General features: G+C 44.1%; 2 protein-coding genes across 3 annotated transcripts in view; both read right to left on the bottom strand.

Annotated features, from left to right (window-relative positions):
• Window positions 1–9,966: 9,966 nt before the first annotated feature.
• nhp2 (NHP2 ribonucleoprotein) lies at window positions 9,967–15,995 on the bottom strand. Its single transcript, XM_033040340.1, has 4 exons — window positions 15,780–15,995; window positions 14,502–14,571; window positions 11,054–11,159; window positions 9,967–10,570 (listed from the first exon to the last, which is right to left on the bottom strand). The coding sequence occupies exons 1-4, from the start codon at window positions 15,940–15,942 to the stop codon at window positions 10,445–10,447; spliced, it is 465 nt and encodes a 154-aa protein (XP_032896231.1). The 5' UTR covers window positions 15,943–15,995; the 3' UTR covers window positions 9,967–10,444.
• Window positions 15,996–18,926: 2,931 nt separating this feature from the next.
• brd8 (bromodomain containing 8) overlaps window positions 18,927–27,051 on the bottom strand; it is a 100,417-nt gene continuing 92,292 nt past the window's right edge. For both annotated transcript variants that reach the window (XM_033040337.1, XM_033040338.1), the window contains 3 exons: window positions 23,787–23,964; window positions 21,943–22,021; window positions 18,927–19,355 (listed from right to left, as the gene is read on the bottom strand). In XM_033040337.1, coding sequence (XP_032896228.1) covers window positions 21,944–22,021; window positions 23,787–23,964 — 256 coding nt within the window. In that variant the 3' untranslated portion in view covers window positions 18,927–19,355; window position 21,943. The remainder of the gene's footprint in view (window positions 19,356–21,942; window positions 22,022–23,786; window positions 23,965–27,051) is intronic.

The following is a 27,051-nucleotide window of genomic DNA, read 5'->3' as shown; positions in this document are numbered from 1 at the left end:
AAACCTAGTCTAAAAGGCAAAATGCGAGAGGAATTCAGGCAACATGGTGGAGGGAAATGGCCAGACAATGTTTAGGGCTGGGATGTGAAGAAAAGAACTGCAGATGCTGGTTTAAATCGAAGGTAGACACAAAATTCTGGAGTAACTCAGCGCGACAGGCGGCATCTATGGAGAGAAGGAATGGGTGACGTTTCGGGTCGAGACCCTTCAGTTTTGGATTGGGATTTTACTTCAGTCAAAAATATCATCTGTCCATTTCAGGGGAATCAGTCTACCTCACGACAGAAGGGGGAGGAGTTGATAAAGAGAAGAGTTGAAATAGATGTAGAGCGATGTAGAACAAATGAATGAAAGTTATGCAAAAAAGTAACAATAATAAAGGACATTGTTAGCTGTGCTAGGTGAGAACAGGTACCTGGTGTGACTTGGGTGGGGGAGGGATTGAGAGAGAGAGGGAGTGCAGGGGTTAATTGAAGTTAGAGAAATCAATATTCATACCACTCGGTTGTAAGCTGCCCAAGCGAAATATGAGATGCTGTTCCTCCAATTTACGATTAGCCTCACTCTGACAATGGAGGCGGCCTAGGACAGAAAAGTCAGTGTGGGAATAGGAATGGGAATTAAAGTGTTTGGCAGCTGGGAGATCAGGTAGTTCCAGGCAGACTGAGAGAAGGTGATCAGCAAAACGATGGCCCAGTCTACATTTGGTATCATGCTTGTATAAGAGTCCACATCTTGAATAACAGATACAGTAGATGAGATTGGAGGAGGTGCAAGTGAACCTCTGCCTAACCTGAAACGGCTGTCGGGGTCCCGGGACAGAGTTGAGGGAGGAGATGTAGGGACAGGTGTTTGATCTCCTGCAGTTGCAGAAGGTGGTACCTGGGGAGTGCGTGGTTTGGGTGGGAAAGGATGAGTTAACCAGGGAGTTGTGGACGAAACAGACTCTGTGGAAGGTGGAAAGGGGTGGAGATTGGAAGATGCAACTCGTGGTGGGATGCCGTTGGAGGTGCCGAAAATATTGGAGGATCATGTGTTGTTTGCGACGGCTGATAAGGTGAAAGGTATGGGCTAGGGTGGCTCTGTTGCAACTAGGGGGAGGGGAGCAAGGACCGAGCTGCAGGGTACGGAGGAGACACGTGTGAGGGACTCATCTTAACAAATCATTTGAAAAGGAAACTAAGAATAGATAACATAATAAATATAATTTGTCCAGTTTAAAAAAAATCTTTGATAACACCAACCTCAGGTTGAATTCAACAATATCAGGTAACCAAACTTTTTAAATCATTAATATTTCAGTTTGTAACTGGTGTCTTTTTCTCTTCGGCCTCTAAATGTCAATATTTAAACTCATGGTTACAATTTTACTTTACACACATCCCTGCTATTCTTTCTACTCCTCCCACTTTCAGCAATTTAAAATACAATTGTTTTCTCACTTTTTTTAGCTTTGATGAAGGGCTATTGATCTGAAGCACCAATTATGCCCTTCTTGATGGAGACTGCTTGACCTGCTGAATGTGTTTAGCATTTTCTGCTTTGCTAAAATTTAATAAATTTGCCAATAACACCATATTTGGGGGAGAGCCGAAACAGGAGTATTGCAAGAAATTACAGGGTATTAATAAACCTACAGAGTGGACAAATCGATGGTAAATTAATTGCAATGGACATATGTGAAGTGCTGTGCTACTTTAAGAAAAAGAGTTTGTGAGTAACACGGGAAAATGGGACAGGGCCTTTAACCCGTCCCACTTTCTCGAGTTACCACGAATTCTCCCGAGTTTTCCCCTTGATTCAAACTCGGAGAATTACGGTAATAGCCGTTCGTAAGTACTCAGGGCTATTTTTTTTAACTCGTGGACATTTTTCAACATGTTGAAAAAACGTCCCAACTTACCTGATGCCCCGAGTTCCTATGGCTGGCATTTCGAGCCGCTACGAAACATCTACGGACTCCTATGAGCTTGCTACAGACATTACCCTTTCAAGCACCTTGAGTATTAGAAAGGCGCTATATAAATCCCATCCATTATTATTATTATTACCCGACATTCCTCGAGTTCGAGTCAATGGGAAAACTGGGGAGAGTTCGTAAGTAACTCGGGAAAGTGGGACAGGGCCTTAAGAATCTAAACGATAGGGATAGACAAGACAATAGGTGCAGGAGTAGGCCATTCGGCCCTTTGAGCCAGCACCGCCATTCAATGTGATCATGGCTGATCATCCCCAGTCAGTACCCCTATCCAGCTCTCTCTTGAAAGCATCCAGAGAACCTGCTTCCACCGCCCTCTGAGGCAGAGAATTCCACACACTCACAACTCTCTGTGAGAAAAAGTGTTTCCTAGTCTCCGTTCAGAATGGCTTACCCCTTATTCTTAAACTGTGGCCCCTGGTTCTGGACTCCCCCAACATCGGGAACATGTTTCCTGCCTTCAGCGTGTCCAAACGCTTAACAATCTTATATGTTTCAATAAGATACCCTCTCATCCTTCTAAACTCCAGAGTGTACAAGCCCAGCTGCTTCATTCTCTCAGCATATGACAGTCCCGCCATCCCGGGAATTAACCTTGTAAACCTACGCTGCACTCCCTCAATAGCAATAATTGGAAGGATCAAAGGAACACAACTTTTGAAAATGCCATTAATGTAATTAATTCCTAGGAGTCGCTGGTAGAAAAATGAATCAATATTGAACATTGGTAAAAAGTCTGGCCATTGTAAAACTGTGAAAATGAAGACACACGGAACTGCAGACGCTGGTTTACAAAAAAAGACACAAAGTGCTGGAATAACTCTGCAGGTCAGGCAGCATCCCCGACCCGAAACCTCGTCTATTCATGTCCTCCAGAGATGCTGCCTGACCCGTTGAATTCCTCCAGCACTTCGTGTCTTTCAATGAAAATGAAGGACTGTCACCAAGAGCTGAAATACGAATTTTTTTAAACTCGAAAGTAGCAAGTAAGGAATTTGTGTTAAGAGAATGGTGGAGCTTCTGATGAATTTAAAGAGAATCTGGGATGAAGGGAAACGGGAGTCTTGCTCATTGTTAGATAAGAAAAATCAGAAGGGGGTACTGTCGGAAACAAAACAATTTTATAAAATGACGACGCTCGGACACAAGTAAACTCGGTCAGAATATCTGACCACCTTGTGGAGTTCTAATGTCCTTATTTGTTGAAAAAAAAAGATTTAAACTTAGTTAGTTTAGATTATAAATCTCCGATTCATTTAATAAATATACAAAGAAAATGTTACCGATTTAATCTTGGCTCCTTTATCAATTGTTCCAAAACTCGTCCCTTCGATATTGCAAGTGGCGATGGCAGGCCCCGTGCTCCGGGTTTGCTGCAGTTCACTAGTTGGGCTCGACACCCACTTTTGTTTTACTAAGGAACGGTCCTCTGTAATGAGGTGATATTATTTTTGCGGGGAGTACTCGCCAATTCCAAAAGTAAGGCGAGTGTAAAATGAGAGGCCGCCCGGCAACGGCACCGGCACCGCCGCCCCGCATCGATCAGTGAAGGCGGCGCCTCAACCTCCACACCCACCACGCGTTCCCGCTCCTGACGCCAACCTGCGCCACAGCCAAACACTCCCCGCTCTGCTGCAAACCCACGTTCCGCTCCACAAACCACACCGCCAGAAATCATACTTTATTCTATTAATCAATTACACCAATTAAAATACATTTGGGAGCAGATTGATAAGGTTTAGAGGGATATTGGCCAAGCACGGTCATGTGGTACTAGCGTAGAGGGGGGATTTTGGTTGGTATGAGCAAGTTGGGCCGAAGGGCCTTATTCCGTGCTTTATGGCTCCAGGACTCTACGAGACGGAGAGAAAGGTCACCAATTTTATACGTAGAAAAACGCAATACCTTTAAACTTGACCTTTTTTCCCTTCTTAAATGTAAAATAAATTGCCCTGCAGTTTCCTTCCTATCCTTAAAGCTATGTCCTTAGTTTCTGACATTTCCATCTGAGGTTAAAAATTCTGACAATCCAACACTTCTCAAAAATGTTGTGAATGTTTATCAGGTTTTCCCTCAGACTCTGACACTCTAGAGAAAACATAGAACATATTTTGGCGGTCTGAAGAACGACAACTGAAGTTTCCAACAGATCTTTATTCAAAAGTTCGTTTTCCAGTATACAGGTTCTTTAGACACATCTGATCACAACGGTGGCCACCGCTGAACTAACGCGCGCAAGCAAAAAAGCGCGAAACATGCGGCCCTTCCCGAGTTACGTGACCGCGGCTTCCGAACGACGGGTTTGATCTCTGCGTGCGCCAGCAGGCGCCGCTACAATATACATAGAACAGTAAAGCACAGGAACTGGGCCTTTGGCCCACAATGTCTGTGCTGAACACAATGTCAAGACCAGCTTTTATCTGCCTGCGCATAATTTATATCCCTCCACATCCATATGCCTATCCAAGACTCTTAAATGCCACTATTATACCTGCCTTATTCACAACCCCCCGCAGCACATTACAAGCACTCACCATGTGAAAATGGTGCATTTTGGTGTAAAAATGACTTGCTCTGCACATCTTCTTTGAACTTTTTCCCTTTCACCTTAAAGCTATGCCCTCTAGCATTTGATTTTCCATCCTGGGAAAAAGGTTCTGACTGTCTACTTTATCTGTGCCTCTCATAATTGTATGTACTTCTATTAGAACTCCCGCAACCTCCAGAGAAAATAATCAAAATCTGTTTAACCGCTCTTTGCAGCTAATACCCCTAAATTCAGGCAATACTTCGAATGCAGCCTAACCAAAGTCCTATCAAGCTGCATCATGACTTATTTCTCCCACTCAATACCTAAGCCTTCTTTACCACTCCATGTACTTGTGTTGCCACTTTGAAGAAGTTATGGACTTGGGCCTGAAGTCCCCTCTACATCAATACCATTAATTGTATGTATTCTCTACATTAGACCTCTCAAAGTTCAACACCTCACACTTGCTCGGTTTAAACTCCATTTACCATTTTTCTGCCCATTTCTGTAGCCAATCTATATACCGCTGTATACTTTGACAACCTTCTTCAGTGACCCTAGAACGCTTGGTATCATCTGAAACTTACTAACAAATCCATCTATACGTGTGCAGATGTGGTGAAGATGTCGCTATTTAGAGCATACTGCACACCCCTCTACACTGCGCACCTGTGGTCGAACTATTTAAAGACAAGTATGCAGAGACTAAAGGTGGCATATAACGATGCCATGAGAACACTGCTAAGGCAACCTAGATGGTGCAGTGCCAGTAATATGTTTGTGGCTGCAGGAGTCAGTACTTTAGAAGCTATCCTAAGACACCACATGTATAAATTCATTTGCAGGATAAATGACTCTAAAAATGTGCTTATTGTGGCCTTGACAAACATAAGGGTTAGCACTACACGCTACGAATCCCAGTTGTGGAGACACTGGTATCGTTGTCTCGTTGTAGGACATTGATCATCTTTTAATCTGGAATTTTAACTTAAGTATTGTGGGTTTTTGTTAAATATAAATTATGATGTTTTTATGTGATACTAGACCAAGTGCAGACCCATTGGGTCTGTTTCCCCAACGGCGTTTGCGGGGGGGGGGGTGGGGGGGCTGAGGCATCACACTCACATTAACCACCCCCCAAACACACAGGTGGGGGGCGGGGGGGGGGGTGAGAAGAGGGGAGGGAGGGGGGTGGAGGAGGAGGAAACGGGACAGATTTGGGAGGGAAAGGAGAGCGGGGTAGGGGGTGAGAGAGGGGGATGGGGAGAGAGATGTGGGTGGGGGTGTGGATGGGGAGGGAGGGGAGGAGGGAGGGAAGTGGAGAGGGGTGGGTGGAGAGAGGGGAAAGAGTGGGGAGGGAGAGTGGAGGGGGAAGGGGGTGAGAAGTGAAGTGGAAGGAGAGAGAGGATGGGGAGGGGAGAGAGATGTGGGGGGAAGGGATGGGGACGGAGAGGAGGAGGGAGGGGTAAGAGTGTGGAGGGAGGGGGAAGAGTGTGGAGGGAGGGGGAGAGAGGTGGGGGAGGAAGGGGATGGGGTAGTGGGAGGGGGGAGAGGTGGAAGAGTGGGGAGGGTCAGAGGGGTAGGGGGAAGGGGTGGGGGGGGGAGAGGGGAGGGAGGGGGAAGGGAGGGGGAGAGAGAGGGGTGGGGGAGGGAAAGGTGTGGAGTGAGGGAGAGAAGTGGAAGAGTGGGGAGGGAGGGGTAGGGGGAGTGGTGTAAGAGGGACAGAGGGGTGGGGGAAGGGGGCGGGGGGAGAGAGGGAAGGGGATAGGTAGAGAGTGAAGGGGGGTGGGGGAGAGAGGGATGGGTGGGAGAGGGAGAGGGGTGAGAAGAGGGAAACTTAGAAACATAGAAATTAGGTGCAAGAGTAGGCCTTTCGGCCCTTCGAGCCTGCACCTCCAGTCAATATGATCATGGCTGATCATCCAACTCAGTATTCTGTACCTGTCTTCTCTCCACACCCCCTGATCCCTTTAGCCACAAGGGCCACATCTAACTCCCTCTTAAATATAGCCAATGAACAGGCCTCAACTACCTTCTGTGGCAGTGAATTCCAGAGATTCACCACTCTTTGTGTGAAAAATGTTTTTCTCATCTCGGTCCTAGAAGATTTCCCCCTTATCCTTAAACTGTGACCCCTTGTTCTGGACTTCCCCTACATCGGTTTCTATAAGATCCCCCCTCAATCTTCTAAAATCTAGCGAGTACAAGCCGAGTCTATCCAGTCTTTCTTCATATGAAAGTCCTGACATCTCAGGAATCAGTCTGGTGAACCTTCTCTGTACTCCCTCTATGGCAAGAATGTCTTTGAGCATTGGGCATTGTGACATCACACAATGGAACGTTCACCATGGGCTGGGGCTCCTGCAAAGGCATATGTAAATGATCCATTCCGATTGGACATGTGTGAACATTGGGCATTGTGACATCACACGATACCATGATTTTATATATATTTATGATATTTGATATGCAAGCATTTTTAATGTAATGTTGCCCCTTGTCTGGACCTTGAGTCCGTAATAAAGTTTATTATTATTATTATTATTATTTTTATTTCCGTTATTTATATACATCACAAACAGCAAAGTCCCCTTTACATGTATCTGCGGAACTCCACTGAACTCAGACCTCCAGCCTGAATATTGCCCTTCAACCACAGCCCGTGCATCCTAAACTTCTGGATCAGCCTAGCATGGGAAACTTCGTCAAATGCCTTACTAAAGTCCATGTAGACACCATCCACCGTCATCAGTCACCTCCTCAAAAACGTAATCGAAGTATGACACGACCTGCTGTATACAAAACCATGCTGACTTCCCCAATCAACCAAATGAGAGTAAAGAATTCTCTCCAATAGCTTCACTACCAAGACTCTCCCCAGACTCCAAGCGCAAATTCCCTCCTTTATCCTTGAGTGTGTCATCCCTCTCCCCGATTACCCTAGTTTTTAACATTTGTATAAAATGCCATGGGATTCCCTGTAATCCTACTTGCCAAGGACATTTTAATTATGAATCCTGACCAAAAAACGTCATCTGTCCATTTCCTCCCAGTTGCCCGATTGCAGCGTTTAGTGTCTTCTGTCCATATTTCATGTGCCTTATGCCCCTAATTTGCTGCTTGTTCTATCCTGCTTTATTTTCCTCAAACGCCTTGTCTGATTTCATCTTCCTAAACATTACATATCCTGCCTTTAAAATAAAAACATTTACAACCTCTCTCATCATCCAAGGTTCCTTTACCTTGTCATCCTTTGGGCGGCGCGACTGACGTCGCAGCGGCCTCTGCAGTCTGTCTGTGTATTTTTTTGTCCCGTTGAGGGTTTAGTTTGTAGCGGGTTTTTAAATGTGTATGTGTGGGGGGTGGGGGAAACTTTTAAATCTCTTCCCTGCATGGAGACCCGACCTTTTACCTGTCGGGTCTCCGTTGCCGTTGGGGCCTAGCGCCGTGGAGCGGCCTCCAACCGGAACGACCTGGAGGCTCAAGTCACGCAGCCTGTGGAGCTGTGGAGCCGTGGAGCTGCGAACCTACCTTCGTGGAGCTTGCCAGCTTCGGAGCGTGGAGAGCTGCTGCGACCCGACTCCGGTGGATGGTGACACCGGGAGCCCGCGGGACCCCGGTGGGAGACTGCTTTGCGGGGCACCGGCAACGGCGACTTCTCCCGCTCGAATTGCGGGGTTCAGAGTGACCTGGAGCGGGGCCTTACATCGCCTGGCGCGGCTTTAAATTGCCTCGGACTTGCTAGCGCCCGCCGGGGTCTCCAACATCAAGACCCGGGGCAGGGCCTTACATCGCCCGGCGTGGCTTTGAGTGGCCGCGGATATGCTAGCGCCCGCCGGGGCCTTTGACCTCGACTTCGGGAGAGGAATGGAGAGCAGGGGAGTTTTAAGACTTTGCCTTCCATCACAGTGAGGAGACTCACTGTGATGGATGTTTGTGTGAATTGTGTTGGTGTGTGTCTTGGTTCTTTTCTTGTATGGCTGCAGAAACCAAATTTCGTTTGAACCTCATGTGAGGTTCAAATGACAAATAAAAGGTATTGTATTGTATTTATCTCGCCTTACTTTTGGTAACTGAGATGGAGAAACACCTGCACTGGCTTCTCTTCTCATCTTCCACCATTAGAGAGTTTACCAAAAATCTTCCTTGATCCTTGTCAGAATGCAATCAGTATGAATTGGCAGCACTTCCTCCTCGATAATCATCAACATAGGAGCATATTGAGCAGTGTGCACAGAACCCTGCTCCAGTCTCTCTGTACTCATGACTGTAATCAGCCGCAGTCTGAAGGTCTCGACCCGAAACGTCACCCATTCCTTCTCTCCAGAGATGCTGCCTGACCCGCTGAGTTACTCCAGCATTTTGTGTCTACCTTTGATTTTAACCAGCATCTGCAGTTCTTTCCTACACCACCATTAAATTTGTTGATGGTACAGGTACTACCATTGTTGGACAAATATCAAGTCCACCATACAGCGCCACAGTGTCTTTTAACTAAAATAAAATATGCCCATGAAAATCTCTGAACTTAGTTTTGTTGCCATCCCATTTCCAATACTTTATTGGAATGCAATCCAAGGAATAAAAATTATTTACAGAATGTAGCTTAAATGAAATAAACCAATGATTAATTTAATTACACATTGGCTGAAAATGAGAACAAATATTATTCAGGTTCTTTTATTAAAGACATTTCCAAACATCATAGCCAAGATAAATAGCCACTGATATCAATTAAGTGACTTAAAGTCTATGTGCTATTCCATCTAAAAACAGGGGTCAATGTGAGGGCTCTAATGTGTTCATTCCATCTTATATTAGTTATTGATCTTGCGCCGAAAATGAAAACAAAGCAGGCAGTGAAGAAAGCGAATGGCATGTTGGCCTTTATAAGAGGAATCGAATATAGGAGCAAAGAGGTCCTTCTGCAGTTGTACAGAGCCCTAGTGAGACCACACCTGGAGTATTGTGTGCAGTTTTGGTCCCCTAATTGGAGGAAGGTTTACAAGGTTAATTCCCGGGATGGCGGGACTGTCATATGCTGAGAGAATGGAGCAGCTGGGCTTGTACACTCTGGAGTTTAGAAGGATGAGAGGTATCTCATTGAAATATAAGATTGTTAAGGGCTTGGACACACTAGAGGCAGGAAACATGTTCCCGATGTTGGGGGAGTCCAGAACCAGGGGCCACAGTTTAAGAATTAAGGAGTAAGCCATTTAGAACGGAGACGAGGAAACACTTTTTCTCAGAGTGGTGAGTCTGTGGAATTATTTTCCTCAGAGGGCGGTTGAGGCAGGTTCTCTGGATACTTTCAAGAGAGAGCTAGATAGGGCTCTTAAAAATAGCGGAGTCAGGGGATATGGAGAGAAGGCAGGAACGGGGTACTAATTGGGGATGATCAGCCATGATCACATTGAATGGCCAAATGGCCTGCTCCTGCATCTATTGTCTATTGTCTAAAACAATGTCACAGTTTTTAAGAGGAACAAGCTTGCCATGGACATGAATCCGCCTTGTCAAGCACTGTTAGCTCGCCTAAATTTCTGTTAAGATCTTATCATTAAGATTGATTCTAATTGCTGATGTGATTAGGGGATAAACACAATCTCATCAACCAAATCCAAAAATGACCCCGGGATATTGTCTCAAATTGTCCCTGGGATAATGACCCCGGGATATTATCTCAAATTAAACAAAAGTAGAAAATCAATATGCTAGAAAGAAAATTAATTTGCTAGGCAATTAGATTTCCAAAAAAGACAAACCAAATAACATCTGTACATTTTTCAAATATATAAAATTAACATTGAAAATAATTCTGCAGCTGGCACTGACAGAAAAAAAATGTCATATTACAAATTCTTCCTGTGCACTACTAAGAATGCATTCAATGTCAATGTAAGTAGTAAAGACTGTAATATTGCTGAAACATTTCTTCATACAGGTTGGGGCAGTGATTGCACTTCATCTAAGCATTCAGCGTATGATTCCTTATACTCGTCATGAGGTTTGATCAATATTGCACACGTTGGTCGTTTGGTTCCTGCAGCAGCTCCCAAATCCTACACAAAAACACAAATATCATTTAAACAATAATCCAGTCACCTCTGGAAACATAACAGCACAGCACTGGCTACCTCATCTGATAATCAGAATACATCAGTATTAGCGTTGCAATTGACTAAATAAAAGTTCTTGATTTCCAACAATAATTTGCATTCCAGTTTTATTCAGCATCTAAGCATGCAAGAAATAAGGTACACCTAAGCCAAGGTACACCTAATTCATGTTGAACAATCCTACTGAAAGTTGAAGGAACACCAAACAGCTTTATCTAATATTATTTTTTTATTTCCAACTTACAATATTCTATATTTGGTTTAAACCAGCATCTGCAGTTCCTTCCTATTTATTATTTGATTTGTTGACTTCATCTAATCCGGCTGGGGCTGGTTTTCCAGTTATTACCCAGTCATTTGCAAGGATTTCTGTATGTTCTCTTGTTGAAAGTATCAATATGTTTGTATTATAGAAAAATATCTTACCATTTTGGAAGGGATGTAAGCATACGGAAGGCTGTTATCTTCACACAAAACTGGAAGGTGGCTATAAACATCAATTGGCATTGTATCACCAGCTAATACAACTATCCTGCAGGCAGAAAAATACAGTATAAGCAGAATACCATTCAATAAAATGAGCAGAAAGAAAGTTTTCTCAAAATGACATTTTATTCCTTCTGCTGGATTTTTAACAGGTATGCCCAGGTATGGGTAAAAGTACTATGTTATGTACTGTATAAAACTCAAATAATATACAGTTACAATATGCATCTTATGAATTACCAGTGAACCAGTGAAAGAAATTTTGATTATTTTGCAAGCAAGACGTTGTTCCACTCGGAGAACGGCACCTCATATTCCATTTGTGCAGCCGATAGACCAATGGAATGAACTCTTAGTTCACAATTTCAGATAGCTCGTTCACGTGTTCCTTTCCCAATCCCATCAGTCCATCCAGGGTTCTCTCCCCCTTTGATCACCGTTTCCATCACCCTCACACCGTTCTTTGTGTCTTCTCCTTTGGTTCATCTTTCCTATACCTTTCTCCATATGGTTTCATCTGTTCACCATCCCTCCCTTATTTATTCCCATCTGTCACCTACCAGCTTCTTTCTCAATACTCCCATTCCCCAACCTGGCTAAATCTACTCATCGTCATTCATTCGTGCCCAGTCAGGTTCCACCGATCATCTATCAGCCTGTTTCACTCCTCTCTCCCACATATGCAGGCTAATTTCCCTCTACACTCAGACCTGATGCCTGAAACATTGACCATCTTTTGTTTCTGTAGGTGCTGTGCAACCCACCAAGCCTTTCCAACAATATCTTTTGCTGGGAATTTCAGCAAGTGTTGCCACTTGCAACTCAGTAGTTTAAACAGTTCCATCAATTTAAGTTATGGCAAGTTAAAGTTAATTCATGGCAGGAGGGTTCTGACCCATTGAAAGCTTTTCCTACACTCTGTGGCAAATGGGACATTTTCAGTATCTATGAAAACCATAGGAATTGAAAGTGTATCCCGCTACAATTGCTTGTTATGAGTGATAATGATGATAAGCCACCGTGGCACATCAACGATACTTGAGCAGGAGCGAGGCAAGGGAGAATGAGAGATGTTAAATACAAAACGGAAGCAAAAATGAAAGGCGAAGAAAACAATGGTGAAGGACAAATAGGACCAGAGCGTAAAAATATGCTTGGAGTACTAATAATGTAAAGTAGGCAAGTTGAAAGGCACTGGGCCTTAATGTGCAGAGCACTGGCGATAAAGAATATATTAACAAAATATATGGTTTCTATTATAGAGACACGGCTGCATGGTGACCATGGATGAGAATTAAACATTCAGTTTTCAATACTCAGCAAGACAGAGAAAAAGTGAAAGATGTGATAACGTTTGTTAAGAAGGAAATCAATGCATTGACAAGTCCTGGCTTGCAAAATCACGATGTAGAATCTAAACGGAATCTATTGGCGTATTATTGTCATTTGTACCGAGGTACAGTGAAAAGTTTTATTTGCATGCTGTCCAGTCAAATCACACTATTGAGTACAATCAAGCCACACACAAGTATAACAGGTAGTGCAAAGAGAAAAATATCAGAATGCAGAATATATTATCTATAACTAGAACAATATAATGTTACAGCATTGTACCATTTCAGTTACAAAGAAAAGGTTCACGGTCTGCAATGAAGTAGGTTGTAAGATCGTGTCTACACTAGATTATGAGAGGACTGCTTGGTAGTCTGATATCAGTACAGAAGAAACTGTTCCTGAACCTGGTGAGTGGGCTTTCAAGCTTTTGTATTTCCTGCCTGACGGGAAAGTGAGAAGAGCGATTGGCTGGTGCGAAGATTATCTTTGGTTATGTTAGAAATATAGAAAATAGGTGCAGGAGTAGGTCATTCGGCCCTTCGAGCCAGCACCGCCATTCGATATGATCATGGCTGATCATCCAAAATCAGTACCCCGTTCCTGCTTTCTCCCTATATCAATGTGCATTAGTGAGCACAGACTCAACTTTGCCCTAAGAGCTATATCTCTTGAATACTTGAATGTTGGCTGCTTTCCTGAGGCAGCATGAAGTGTAGATTGAATAGATGGTGGGGAGATTGTCTACGTGATGGTCTGGGCCATGTCCATAACATACTTCAATTTTTTTGCAGTCTTGAGCAGAGCTACTGCCAAACCAAGCAGTGATGCATTGCGATCAGATGCTTTTTACGATGGAACTGTGGAAATTGATAAAAGTCTTTGGAGATATGCCAAACTTCCGTCGTCTTCGGAAGGAGAGGCGTTGGTGTGCTTTCTTGGCCATAGCTTCAATGTGATTGTTCCAGGACAAATTGCTTATGCTCAAAGTTTTCAACCATTTCCCTTTCAGCACCATTGATGCTCATTGTGGCATATATTCCACCTCTCTTCCAGAGGTCAATAACTCTGTAATCTTGATAACATTGAGGTAGAGGTTATTGTCTCAAAAACATGTGACTAAACTCTCTGGAATTAAACATTAAATCGATGATGTACACAAAGGGTACTAATGTAATCATGGCTGACTTTAATCCATGTATAGATGTATTAAACTAAATTAGCAATAACACTGTGAAGGAGAAATTCTTGCAGATGGCTTTGATGTGATGGCTTTGCAGACTAATACATTGAGAAACCAACCAGAGAATTATGTATCAATGACTGGGTATGGTGCAATAAGCAAGAAAAAAATAACGATCTTGTTGTGTTTGGTCATTTAGAAAAGATTGACTGTAACATAAAATAATTATTTACAAAGATGAAGTGATAGAATCTGAACTAAAGAAATTAGCAGGGTATGAAATACAGATTGGCTACAATTGGGTACTTTACAAAATGGGTTGATGGAGAATAGGCAATGTTAATATTAGAAGAAAGTAAACTATTTGGGCACACTTGAGTCAGGAAAGAAGACTCTTTGTGGCTTACAAAAGACATTTGCAAAAGTATAAATCCAAAAAAGCGGCACATCAAATTGCCACAAAGTAAACATCAGGCCTGTGTACTGGAAGCGGTTTAGAATTCAGTAAAGGAAGTCATAAAGGTTGAATAAAAGGTAAGAGATGGAATATGACAGTAAGCTTGCTGGGAACGTAAAAATTAACAGTAAAATATGTGAAGACATAAAGATCAATGTCCCCTACTGTCAGAAACCGAGGGCATTATAATTGGAGACAGAGAAAAGCCAGAACAATTAAACACATACTTTGTTTTGTTTTCCACAAGTGGGACAACAAATAACCTCCCAAATATGCTCAAGAATCAAAGATTCAGAAAAAGGGAGGAACAGATAGAATAAAAAGTGCTATGGAAATTGGAAGTCAACAAATCCCAAGGGCCACTGCTGAATTGCAAAGGAATGTGCATTAGTGAACATACTCAACTTTATCCTCACCCTTTTTCACCCTTGTTGATGAATTTCTGGACTTCCTTCACTCCTCGGCGTATTTGCTTCACTTTTGCAGCTAAAATGAAGTGAAAATTAAATGGAAGTAGATGTGGCTAAAGATCTTGGAATGGCAATATAACAGACAATAATCCTACCTCTCGCATACTTCCATATCCCTTGGAATAGTTTCACATATAAATCCATTACATTGGATCAGCAGCTACTTTTCTTTCAACAGGTAGAATAAACAAGCACTACAAATGCCAATTATTTCTGAAAAGCTAAATTTGAAAGAGGGGGACAAATACAAATGCTGGAATCTTGAGCAAAAATACAAGCTGTTGGGGGAACTCAGCAGGTCAGGCAGTACCTGCAAAATTAAATTGACTTTTTAATTCCCTTCCCCATAATGACCTATTTGTCCTTGCCCGAATGAGGCCAAATGCAAGCCAGAGGAACACCTCATATTCTGCCTCGGTAGACTATAATCTGATGGTATGAATATTGAATTCTCCAATTTCAGGTAACCTAGGCCCTCCCCCAGTTCCTCCATCCATCCTTATCCTCTCACATACATCCTTCTTTCCCTCTACACACTGCTGTCTCTCACCCAGCTTCGGCACCTGCATCATCTGCCCATCATCCAGACACTGCTCTCATCCCCATCTCCCCACACCACCTCCCTTACCTTGTTCCCCATACTCAAACTTTCTTCCCACTAGATTTCATCAATGTCAAACCCTGGTTCATAAGGTCATAAGTGACAGGAGCAGAATTAGACCATTCGGCCTATCAAGTCTACTCTGCCATTCAATCATGGCTGATCTATCTCTCCCTCCTAAACCCATTGTCTTGCCTTCTCCCCATAACCTCTGACACCCATACTATAAAGCCCACCAATCACAGACCTATTCCTTTTCTCCAGAGATGCTGCCAGACCTGCTGAGTTACTCCAGCTATTTGTGTCTATCTTCGGTGCAAACCAGCAACTGCAGTTCCTTCCTACACATTCATGGCAGATCTCTCCCATCATAGCCGCAATAATTTCCATTCCTTAACAAACACTCACTGCTCAAATGTCCCGCATCCCCACAATCTCACTCCTCGGCCGACTCCAAATCCTGCTCCTCACCCCCCCCCCCCAAACTCTGGCTCCCCAGATGCACCCAATCCCAGATCCACTCAGCTCTCGCCAGACTTCCCCAACCCGACCCCTACACCCCAGCATCCTCGCCCCCGCACCCCCCTGGCCTGCCCTGCCGCCCTGCCGCCCCCGATCCTCACCTTTCTTCACGCATTTGTACAGCTTCTTGCTCAGTTTCCTCGATGCCAGCGGCTGCGCAATCGCATTGACATTCGCCACCAAGTCCTCATATGTTTTCTCAGGCTCGGGTTCTGGCTCCATCACGCCGTCCAGCTTCTCCTTCTTCACCTTTGGGGACTTCATGTTGTCCGCGGCCGCCCGCTCACTCACCACATGGCAGCGGGGGGCGGGACATCCGGTCCGCGCCGCCCGTCACCGGAGGACGCGGCGCGATTCATGCGCTCGCACGTCAATCACGGTGGCGGGAAGTGACGCGCTGGAGGGGGGAGCGAGCGTTACCCTGGACTGGAGCAACATGCGCCAAGTGTTTAATTGTCTCCCAATGCCCAGGCAACTGATGAGTACCTCGGTGACTGCCAATCACCCCCCCCCCGGACACTTATTATTATTTATTCAAATCATTTGCTATGTCGCTCTTCCAGGGAGATGCTAAATGCATTTCGTTGTCTCTGTACTGTACACTGACAGTGACAATTAAAATTGAATCTGAATCTGAATCTCCCGGTTGCTAAACACTTTAATTCTCCTACACAGACCTTTCTGTCCTCGTTCTCCTCCATCGTCAGAGTGAGGCTAAACGCAAATTAGAGGAACAGCATCTCATATTTCACTTGGGCAGCTTACAGCCCAGTGGTATGAATATTGATTTCTCTCACTTCAGATAGCCCCGGCATTCCCTCTCTCTCTATCCCTCTCCCACTCAAGTCACACTAGCTTCTCGTTTTTATCCAACAACAGCTTACAATGGCCTGATTCCTTTATTAAAGTTACTTTTTTGCATATCTTTCATTCAGTGTTCTTTATCTTTCTACATCGTCTATATCTCTCGTTTTACTTTTCCCTGACTACCCTGACGAAGGGTGCATCGTTGTGACCTTTCCCCGAGCCAACAATGAACCATTCTACATTTCTTAATCATCGTCTGGTTTGATCTGCCCTTTTCACAACTTACCCTTCCATATCTCTAGTCTCCCTTTCCCCTGACTCTCAGTGTGAAGAAGGGTCTTGACCCGAAACGTCACCTATTCCCTTTCTCCAGAGATGCTGTTGGACCCACTGAGTTACTCCAGCTTGTAGCTATCTAGCAACTTCTTACACATCGGCAAGACCAAGTGCAGACTGGGCCCTCGTTTCGCTGAACACCTTCGCTCAGTCCGCCTTGGCCTACGCGATCTCCCGGTTGCCAAACACTTTAGATAGTGTTGACGGGAATTGGCCAGGATAGACTGGCAAATGTTACTTAAAGGGTTAACGGTGGAAATGCAATGGCAACGATTTAAAGATAACATGGATGAATTACAACAATTGTTCATCCCTGTCTGGCGATAAAATAGAACAGGGAAGGCGGCTCAACCATGACTTACGAGGGAAATTAGGGGTAGTGTTAAATCCAAGGAAGAGGCATATAAATTGGCGAGAGGAAGCAGCGAATTGGAGGATTGGGAGAAATTTAGAATTCAACAGAGGTGGACAAAGGGGTTAATTAAGAGGGGGAAGGGGGAATGAAAGAGCATGAAAAACTCGCGGGGAATATAAAAACTGATTAGTAAAGACAAATGTAACTCCCCTACAGTCAGAAACAGTTGAATTTATAATGGGAAACAAGGATATGGCAGACCAGTTAAACAAGTACTTTAGTTCTGTCTTCACTGAGGAAGACAAACAATCCCCCAGAAATACTAGATAGACCGAAGATCTGGAGGGAGGGAGGAACTGAAGGTCACCCTGAAGGAAATCCACAGTAGTCAGGAAACGGTGTTCGGTAAACTGTCGGGACTGAAGGCAGATAAATCCACAGCGCCTGCTGGTCTGCATCCCAGAGTACTTGAGGAGGTGGCCCTAAAAATCGTGGATGCATTGCTGATCATTTTCCAATGTTCTATAGACCCTGGGTCAATTCCTGTGGACTGGAGGGTAGCTAATGTAAGCCCACTTTTTAAAGAAAGGAGGGAGAGAGTAAACGAAATTAGAGACCAAAAGGTAGACAAAAAATGCTGGTGAAACTCAGCCGGTGAGGCAGCATCTATGGAGAGAAGGAATTGCCGACGTTTTGGGTTGAGACCCTTCTTCAGACTGATGTCGGGGGGAGGGGAAAAGAAAGGAAGTAGGCGGAGACAGTAGGACTTGTGGGAGAACTGGGAAGTGGGAGGGGGAAGGAGGGAGAAAGCAAGGGCTATCTAAAATTAGATTAGTCAATGTTCATACTGCTGGGATGTAAACCACCCAAGCAAAATATCACCCATTCCTATAGACCAGCTAGCCTTACATCGGTAGTTGGGAAGGTGCTTGAGTCGATTATTAATGTTACAGCAGCGCATTGGGAAAACAGTGACAGGATCGGTCCAAGACAGCATCGATTTATGAAGGGGAAATCATGCTTGACTAATCTTCTGGAATCTTTTGAGGATGTAACAAATAGAATGAATAAGGGGGAGCCAATGAATGTGGTGCATTTGGACTTTCAGAAAGCCTTTGACAAGGTCCCACACAAGAGATTAGTGTGCAAAATTAGAGCACATGGTATTGGGGGTAGGATATTGACATGGATAGAGAACTGCTTGGCAGACAGGAAGCAAAGAATAGGAATTAATGGGTCCTTTTCAGAATGGCATGCAGTGATTAGTGGGGTGCAGCAAGGCTCAGTGCTGGGACCCCCGTTATTTACAATAAATATTAATGATTTGGGCAAAGGAATTAAATGTAACACCTCCAAGTTTGCGGATGACACAATGCTGGGTGGCAGTGTGAGCTGCGAGGAGGATGCTATGAGGCTGCAGGGTGACTTGGATAGGTTGGGTGAGTGAGCAGATGCAGTATAATGTGGATAAATGAGGTTATCCACTTTGGTGGGAAGAATAATAAGGCAGATTATTATTTTAATGGTGTCAGATTATGAGAAGGGGAGGTGCGACGAGAGGTAATTTCTGTTTTACCATAGCCATGGTAAAACAGAAATTAAGACTGGGAGCAATGCTGAATGACCTCTTGCATCAAAACGTTTCAATGATTTAAAGGATTGAAATTTAACTCTATAGGTCTGCCATTTTGAAAGGACAAAGATGCAGAACTGGGTGATAAAGTGAAGAACACCAAATATAAACTGGTCTGCAAAGAGAATCAATACATTTTATTAACAAACTATAAAATGAAGTACAAAACAACTGGTACCTGGTCAATAAATTTGCGGAAACTGAACCAACTGTAATAAGTACACATAATAAGTACATCAACCATTATTGAAAATAAAAATCAATGAACTTGGATTTCTGTTTTTGAGGTGAAGAATATGCCCAACAGGTTAACTTAGCAGCAATCTGCATTCCTACGAACTTCTGCAACTTGTAACAAATTGTACACATTTATGACCATCTCTTTTCCCATGTGGTTTCTCATTTAAAGCCCACAACATCATGAGTACAGTGACAAAAAATCAAAGTACTGCAATAACTGTTGAGAAATATAACAAAAATATTCATTTTCAGTATCTCCTCCAACAGCTGGAATATCATTTTCAATATTTCCCGACAGCAGAAATACTGTAAATAAAAAAAGTTACATTATTAATTTAAAAAAAAACGTGTTTGATCTGAATAGCTACAACACTGCTTTTTACAACACTGCTGTGGCACAATACTCATTATCAACACTGCACGATTCTAGAAGTTAAATATTAAATGGCTCTAACAACAAAATCACGTTCTATTAGGCTGTGGGCCGAGCATCAAAAATGTGTCTAGAAATGGGATTTCGTGACCCAAGTCACCAAACTACATGAAATTTTCACATATTGTGTAAAAATATTTATATAAATCACCCCTGAAACTCGATATGAAGAAGACTTCCACATTTTAATTAAATTAGAGAAAAAACGGAAAAATTTCGGGAATTTTTAGTCCAATCAAAGCACGTTTAACATTGAGTTGTCTGCCAGTTGGCCAATCACGCGCTTTGTTTCAGGCTAGCACACAACATGGCTGAGGGGGCTTCACAGATGCCTGTTTTACTGGAGATTCCGATGTGTTGTTCTGTGGAATAAATGTCGTGGAAACTTGCAGCAGGTAATTGTATTTAGTGGGAAAAGCATTAAAAAGGCTGAAGAAAGTGCTGCGAAGTGGATTAAAGTGCAAGAAAGCCTTGAAAGCAAAGTCCCTGCTGAGGTCCTGGAACACAAAGATTTAGACAGCCAGGGACCAACTCTAACTGAAAGGTAAGATCTAAAGTCTGAATTTATGAAAATCTATCTGTATGGAGTTTAATTAATTTAATTGCACCCTTTTATAATGTGAATAAATTCATTCATTCATTCACTTACTTCATTCATTCATGAAGTTGAGGGCCTAAACTATATGTATCCACAACACAGTAAATCAAACATTGTCACTGATGCCAGCCTGTTGTAGAGTAATAAGTCTTTAACAGCTAATCTCGGAGCTGCCTGCGAAAACTTACCGGGAAAAAGTGCTCCGATCGCGGGACATAGGTACTCGCGGTAAAGTGAAGTCGCGGTCTCAATTAATAAGCGGCCGATTCGCGAACGCTGAGCCGCTGATCATCTCCGCGGGCGGGCAGGGCTGTACATAGTGCCGTCTGTAGCGGTCGTTTCAGACCCCGACAACGGGAGAAAAACGGAGGGATATCGATCGCTATTTATAGGCTTCCATTGCAGTCATAAATGGTCAGATATCCCTCCGTTTTTTCCCCGTTGTCGGGGGTCTGAGAACGGCCGCTGCAGACGGCACTATGTACAGCCTCCCCCTCCCCCGCCCGCCCGCGGAGATGATCCGCGACTCAGCGTTCGCGAATCGGCCGCTTATTAATTGAGACCGCGGCTTCACTTTACCGCGAGTACCTATGTCCCGCGATCGGAGCACTTTTTCCCGGTAAATTTTCGCAGGCAGCTCCGAGATTAGCTGTTAAAGACTTATTACTCTACAACAGGCTGGCATCAGTGACAATGTTTAATTTACTGTGTTTTGGATACATATAGTTTAGGCCCTCAACTTCATGAATGAATGAAGTAAGTGAATGAATGAATGAATTTATTCACATTATAAAAGGGTGCAATTAAATTAATTAAACTCCATACAGATAGATTTTCATAAAGTCAGACTTTAGATCTTACCTTTCAGTTAGAGTTGGTCCCTGGCTGTCTAAATCTTTGTGTTCCAGGACCTCAGCAGGGACTTTGCTTTCAAGGCTTTCTTGCACTTTAATCCACTTCGCAGCACTTTCTTCAGCCTTTTTAATGCTTTTCCCACTAAATACAATTACCTGCTGCAAGTTTCCACGACATTTATTCCACAGAACAACAAATCGGAATCTCCAGTAAAACAGGCATCTGTGAAGCCCCCTCAGCCATGTTGTGTGCTAGCCTGAAACAAAGCGCGTGATTGGCCAACTGGCAGACAACTCAATGTTAAACGTGCTTTGATTGGACTAAAAATTCCCGAAATTTTCCCGTTTTTTCTCTAATTTAATTAAAATGTGCAAGTCTTCTTCATATCGAGTTTCAGGGGTGATTTATATAATTTTTTTTACACAATATGTGAAAATTTCATGTAGTTTGGTGACTTGGGTCACGAAACTGCAGAATAAAGCTCCTCGGCCCACAGCCTATATTGTCCAATACTCTGACATTAGAAATAGATTTTTTTGTCTTCCTCAATTGAAGGTAAAACTGATGATTAGGATGGCATAAGTTAACCTCTCTCAAAGACAGGGCACAAGACTTTGATGAAGAGCTGTCACTAAGCTCTAATAAATGTACGCTGATGAGATATCTGAAATAGACTATGCCACTGTTTGTGAGCTTTGATATTTTTAACAAATTTTGGATGAAATTTCCTCTCAATACTCCAATTTGTATGTGTAACACAAATGTTATACATATTTCTGATCACAATTCCATGTCAAATAGAATGAGATGTACTGACGCACAATTAAATATATAAGAACTACTAATCAGAACAGTCATGAGGCGAATCGTTAATCTGCCTTATTCTACACACCAAACAGCAAAGAATTCTACGAGAGTTTTTCAATAGCTGTATAGAGTTGGAGGAACAATTAATCAAGTAATAATAAAACATTTGTTTTGCATTTAATGCAGCAAAAATTCATTACCTCATTTATCCATAAGATACAAACTCTTCCCACTGTATCTCTTGTTATAATCACCCAGTTCCACTACTTCCAGTATATCCTAGTCAAGTAAATTTCACAAATTAATATTACAACTCAATAAAGCCAAAACATGTTATTTAAGATCATGGGAGCACAGGATGACATTAAGATCCACTCAAGGGTCTGGCACAAGACATGTCATTTTAAAGCTTCATCTCTACGTTGAGGTTTTTCTTATGTAGAATTTCTCTTGTTATGGCTCTTTTGAGTCAATGACTAGATGTTTCTGTGTTTGCAGTGTATACTATCCCATTTATGTTCCTGTTGACTCCAGACATCTTGGTCAAAGTCATATTTTTTTGGATCTAGCACAATTTATTTTCACTTTGGTTTTGTAGGTTCTGATGTATCTAATGAGGGAACTACAGACTCTTCCACAAAAGGAGCAAGTAATGACCTGTGGGGCAGGCAAGTGGCTAGTTTGAGAAGAGGTGCACTCCCCCAATCACTCATGCAGTGTTCCTGAAGCACGGCCTAGTATCTTAATGCTTCCTTTTACAATTTGGGAGGTCCTCGGCTACAGACCCCCAAGAGGAAGTGGGGATGTTGCTTTTATTCAATAATGCTTTCAATAAATTCTTGAATGTTTTCATCTGTATGCATGGTAATTTCATCCTAGGACAGAATTCGGAATATAATTTCTGTTTTGGGAGTCTTATGTCAGGCGTTTGGATGTTATGATTTGTTTGTCTAAATGAGTATTGTAGAAGTTAGATACATGATAGTGTAACTGTCTCACCATGCAAACACATCTTATAATATCAGAAGGTACACAAAAATGCTGGAGAAACTCAGCGGGTGCAGCAGCATCTATGGAGCGAAGGAAATAGGCAACGTTTCGGGCCGAAACCCTTCTTCAGCCTCTGCAGTTCCTTCTTGAACACTTATAATATCAGAATTCTGTTGCAGTTGTGAGAGGATTGAGTTATGTGGTACTGAATTTCCATAAACTTGGCTTCTATCTGTTCAGGATGAATTAGTCCACTATCAAAATTAGCTCCCGATAACAGTCTCGTAAAAACAAATGCTTTCACTTATCTCAAAACATGCCAATAATAATAAACCAATACTGAGATCAAGGAATAACCAATGAGGGAAATAAGTTGGAGGCAAAAGGTAAAATAATGCAGAGTACATTATCAATATTATTTGTATCACCTTTTCGCAAAATTGCCATCAGTCAAGTAGGCTGTAAATTTCTATGTACTGGCTCTCCTCCAACTACAATGCCAGTAAGTGGATCAAAAATTCTGCACATTATATTCGTGACAGTAAGGAAGGGTGATGTAGGTTCCTCAGATCCAAATTGGATTTTTAGAATTAAATATCGCAAGGAGATCTCCTGTGACCTTGCATAGAGGGAGAATTCAACATTCATACAGTTGTGTTTCCTCCAATTTTTGGTAACTTACCGACAATCCTGCCCTCACCCCCCCACCATCTCTTCTCTGTGCCCCACCTGCATGTGCTCCCATTTCACCCTTTCCCTTCCCCATGTCCCTTTTCAAGTTTATTAAACAATCTGGGGTTGGGGGTGTCTGAGGAATGAGGTTGCCAGAGTTTGGGTCTGAGGAATGAGGGGAGCAACGGAGTGCGATTGTGGGTGTGTGGGACTTTTTGTGGTGAGTGGTTTGTTAAGAAGTGAAATCAAACAAAATAAGCAACAAGGCAAAATTGTTACTCAGCTTGGGTTATCATATTAGCACCCAATCATTTGCTTGAAATTTATTTGAAGTAAAGCCCAAACAACGATTGCTTTATTGGAGAAAGACCAATTATAGTACCTGGATCTGTTCCAAGACATCTCGCTGCATTTCCACTGTTTTGTGGTAAACGTCGTGATCGGAGCTGTTGTACATCACCGCATTCTGGAACATCAGCATGATATCTCGCTGGAATTCCACCGTTGTGCGGATCAGTCCCTTTCTGATGTTTCTTTTTATATTGGATAAATCCATGGGCCTGTAATAAATACACTCAATAATAAGCTGGAAGATTTGACAATTGAAGGAGCCAGGATTTAAAAAAAACTGAAGGATGCTGGCTCAACAGCCTCATGAAGAATAGCCACTGAATTGTCACATCAATTTGGAAATTGTTCCACATTTTCATTCACATTACAATTAAATGATGTAATTAAACATTTTTTTTTAAAGCAGATTGTAGATTGATGGTGCCTCGACAACAACCTAGGCAAGCTGCCTGTGACCTACAAGATTATTACTGACCCCGATGTGACGCCCGTCATCCGAACCCCGCACCGATTGTCATTTGCCATGACTGACAGGGTTCACTCTATGCTGAAGGACATGGCCTCCATAGGCGTAATTGAAGCAGTCAGCGACCCCACTGCCTGGGTCTCGACCATGATTGCCACATTCAAGAAGGGAAAGAACGAAATCCGTCTGTGCATCAACCCGAAAGACCTGAACACTGCCATTAAGCGCCCACACCATCCCATGAAGACTGTCGAGGATGTTGCGGCAAAGGTCGGAATGGCCACCCTATTTTCTGTCCTCGATGCAAAGAACTCTTTCTGGCAGATCCCGCTGGACAAGAAGTCATCAAGCCTCACTCCATTTGCCACCCCATTCAGCAGATATAAGTTTCTGAGAATGCCATTCGGAATCAACTCCACCAGTGAAGTCTTCCAGAGAATCATAGAGCAATTATTCGAGGGCCTACCTTGTACTATCATTGTTGACGATATCCTCGTATATGGCAAAGACGCAGCAGAACACGATCACAATCTCAGGCTCATCTTGGAGCGCGCTCGCAAGATCAACCTCAAGCTCAATCCTGACAAGTGTAAGTTCCGGGTTCCAGCGGTTTCCTACGTCGGCCACATCTTTACTCTTGATGGCCTCAAACCCGATCCGAAGAAAGCTGCTGCCATCACAGAGATGCCTGCCCCCACAGACGTAAAAGGCCTGCAACGTTTTCTGGGCATGGTAAACTATCTCGGAAAGTTCATACCAAACCTCAGCGAATTATGCTCCACACTGCGGCAGCTGACCAAAAAGGACACTGCATGGTCATGGTTCCTGCAACATCAGGTTGCCTTTGATGTTTTAAAATCCAAACTGACCAGTGCACCGACCCTGACTTTATTCGACCTGAAACGTCCGGTGACGATCACATGCGATGCCATCTGCTGATGGCACCCTACTACCTGTCGCGTATGTCTCCCGCACCATGACCGACACAGAGCAGCACTACACGCAAATCGAAAAGGAACTGCTGGCTGTCGTTTTTGCCTGCACCAAATTCCGTGATTTCGTCCTTGGCAACACATTCACAGTCGAGACGGACCACCAACCGCTGGTGACAATCCTGAACAAGCCCCTCCATGGCGCGCCAGCTCGCTTGCAGCGCATGATGCTGCAGCTGCAGCGGTACGACTTCACCATTACCTACAAGAAGGGTAAGGACATGCATGTTGCATGCACCTCGGCACCTTGCGAACAACACCCCCATGGACAGGAGGATTTCATGGTCCTCGGTATCGACCTCGTCCCCAGTAAGCAACTGCGTACCCTGGCTGCGCACACTGCCACTGACGATACGCTTCAAACCCTCTCCTCCATCATCAAAACAGGCTGGCCTGACAAACGATCCGACACGCCTACAGTGGTACAGCCGTACTTCCTGGTACGTGATGAACTGGTGGTATAGGATGGTGTTGTTAAGGGTCACAAGGTGGTGATACCCTCGTCACTGCGAGATGAATACTTCAAAGGGGCCGACTCCACACTGGCACGCGCTCGTGGTCTGTTCTACTGGCCGGGGATGGCCAAGTACATCCTGGACCGCATAGCCTCCAGCCCCACTTTCAACAACCTTGCGCCTCATCAGCAGCGGCTGCCCCTTCTGCAACAACCGCCACCAGCACTGCCCTGGGCGTCGCTGGCGGCAGACATTTTCGAATGGTGCGGAAAGCACTACCTCGTTCTGGTCGATTCCTTTTCTAACTGGTTTGAACTTGACGAACTGACCTCCCTCACGTCTGAGATGGTCATCAAGAAGCTGAAGAGACACTTCTCCGTCTATGGCGTTCCTGTTTGCCTGAGAACCGACAATGGTCGGCAGTTCACCAGCCACATGTTCCAGCTTTTCGCAGACCGATGGAACTTCCAGCACGTCACGAGCAGTCCCAAATATCCACAGAGTAGTGGACTCGCTGAACGTCCTGTCAGAAGTGCCAAGCACTTGGGGAGGGAGTGCGCATTTCAAAGTCGGACGTCTACCTCAATCTCCTGAATCTCAGAAACATTGCCAGGGACGGTACCCTGGGATCGCCAGCGCAGCGCCTGATGTCGAGATTGGCGATGTCTCCGGTCCCCACCGCACAACAGCAGCTGGTTCCTCATGCGTTGGAACCTGCCACTATCCAGAGACGTCTCCAAGAGAGGCAGAACATCCAGAAACGATCATACGACAGCTCCAGCAGACCACTCGAGCCTCTACAGCCGGGCCAGGTCGTCCGTCTACGAACTTCGACTCGACATTCCCGTCTGGGCACTGTTGTCAGCCCGACTAACGAGCCACGATCCTACATGGTGGACTGTGAGGGAGCGGTTTACCGGAGAAGTCGACAACACCTGCTTGCTGTGAGGGAGCCCCGCCCACCGCCTGCTGGTCCCTATGCTCCGCTGTTCCAGTTCCAGCTGCCTTCTGCGATGTCTCCTACCCGTCCCAGCATGCCTTACACCTCTCCTCGTCCCTCGGTCTCCACTAACCACGGGGTCTCACCCACTGCATGTTTCCCCTTTCGGTCCCCGCAAGCCTCTCCCGCGTCATTCTCGCCTCCTGGATCTCCGTCCCATCTTTCAGGAGAGGGAGGGGAGGATTGGGTCCGCACGTGCTCGGGACGTGTTAGCAGACCACCAGACAGATATGGCGAGTATGTTTAACTCCATGGCATGGGTGCCCTTTCCACACTTAATCCCAAGGGGGAAGGATGTAGATTGGTGGTGCATGTGAACCAATCACACACAGGCCAGCACCACTAACTCCACCCCTCCACAACACTTATACTAACGCCCCATT

This window comes from Amblyraja radiata, chromosome 22 (genome assembly GCF_010909765.2).
Source record: "Amblyraja radiata isolate CabotCenter1 chromosome 22, sAmbRad1.1.pri, whole genome shotgun sequence".
NCBI classification, from domain to species: domain Eukaryota; kingdom Metazoa; phylum Chordata; class Chondrichthyes; order Rajiformes; family Rajidae; genus Amblyraja; species Amblyraja radiata.
Note: the sequence above shows the minus strand (reverse complement) of the source record. Positions and strands in the feature narration are given on the sequence as shown.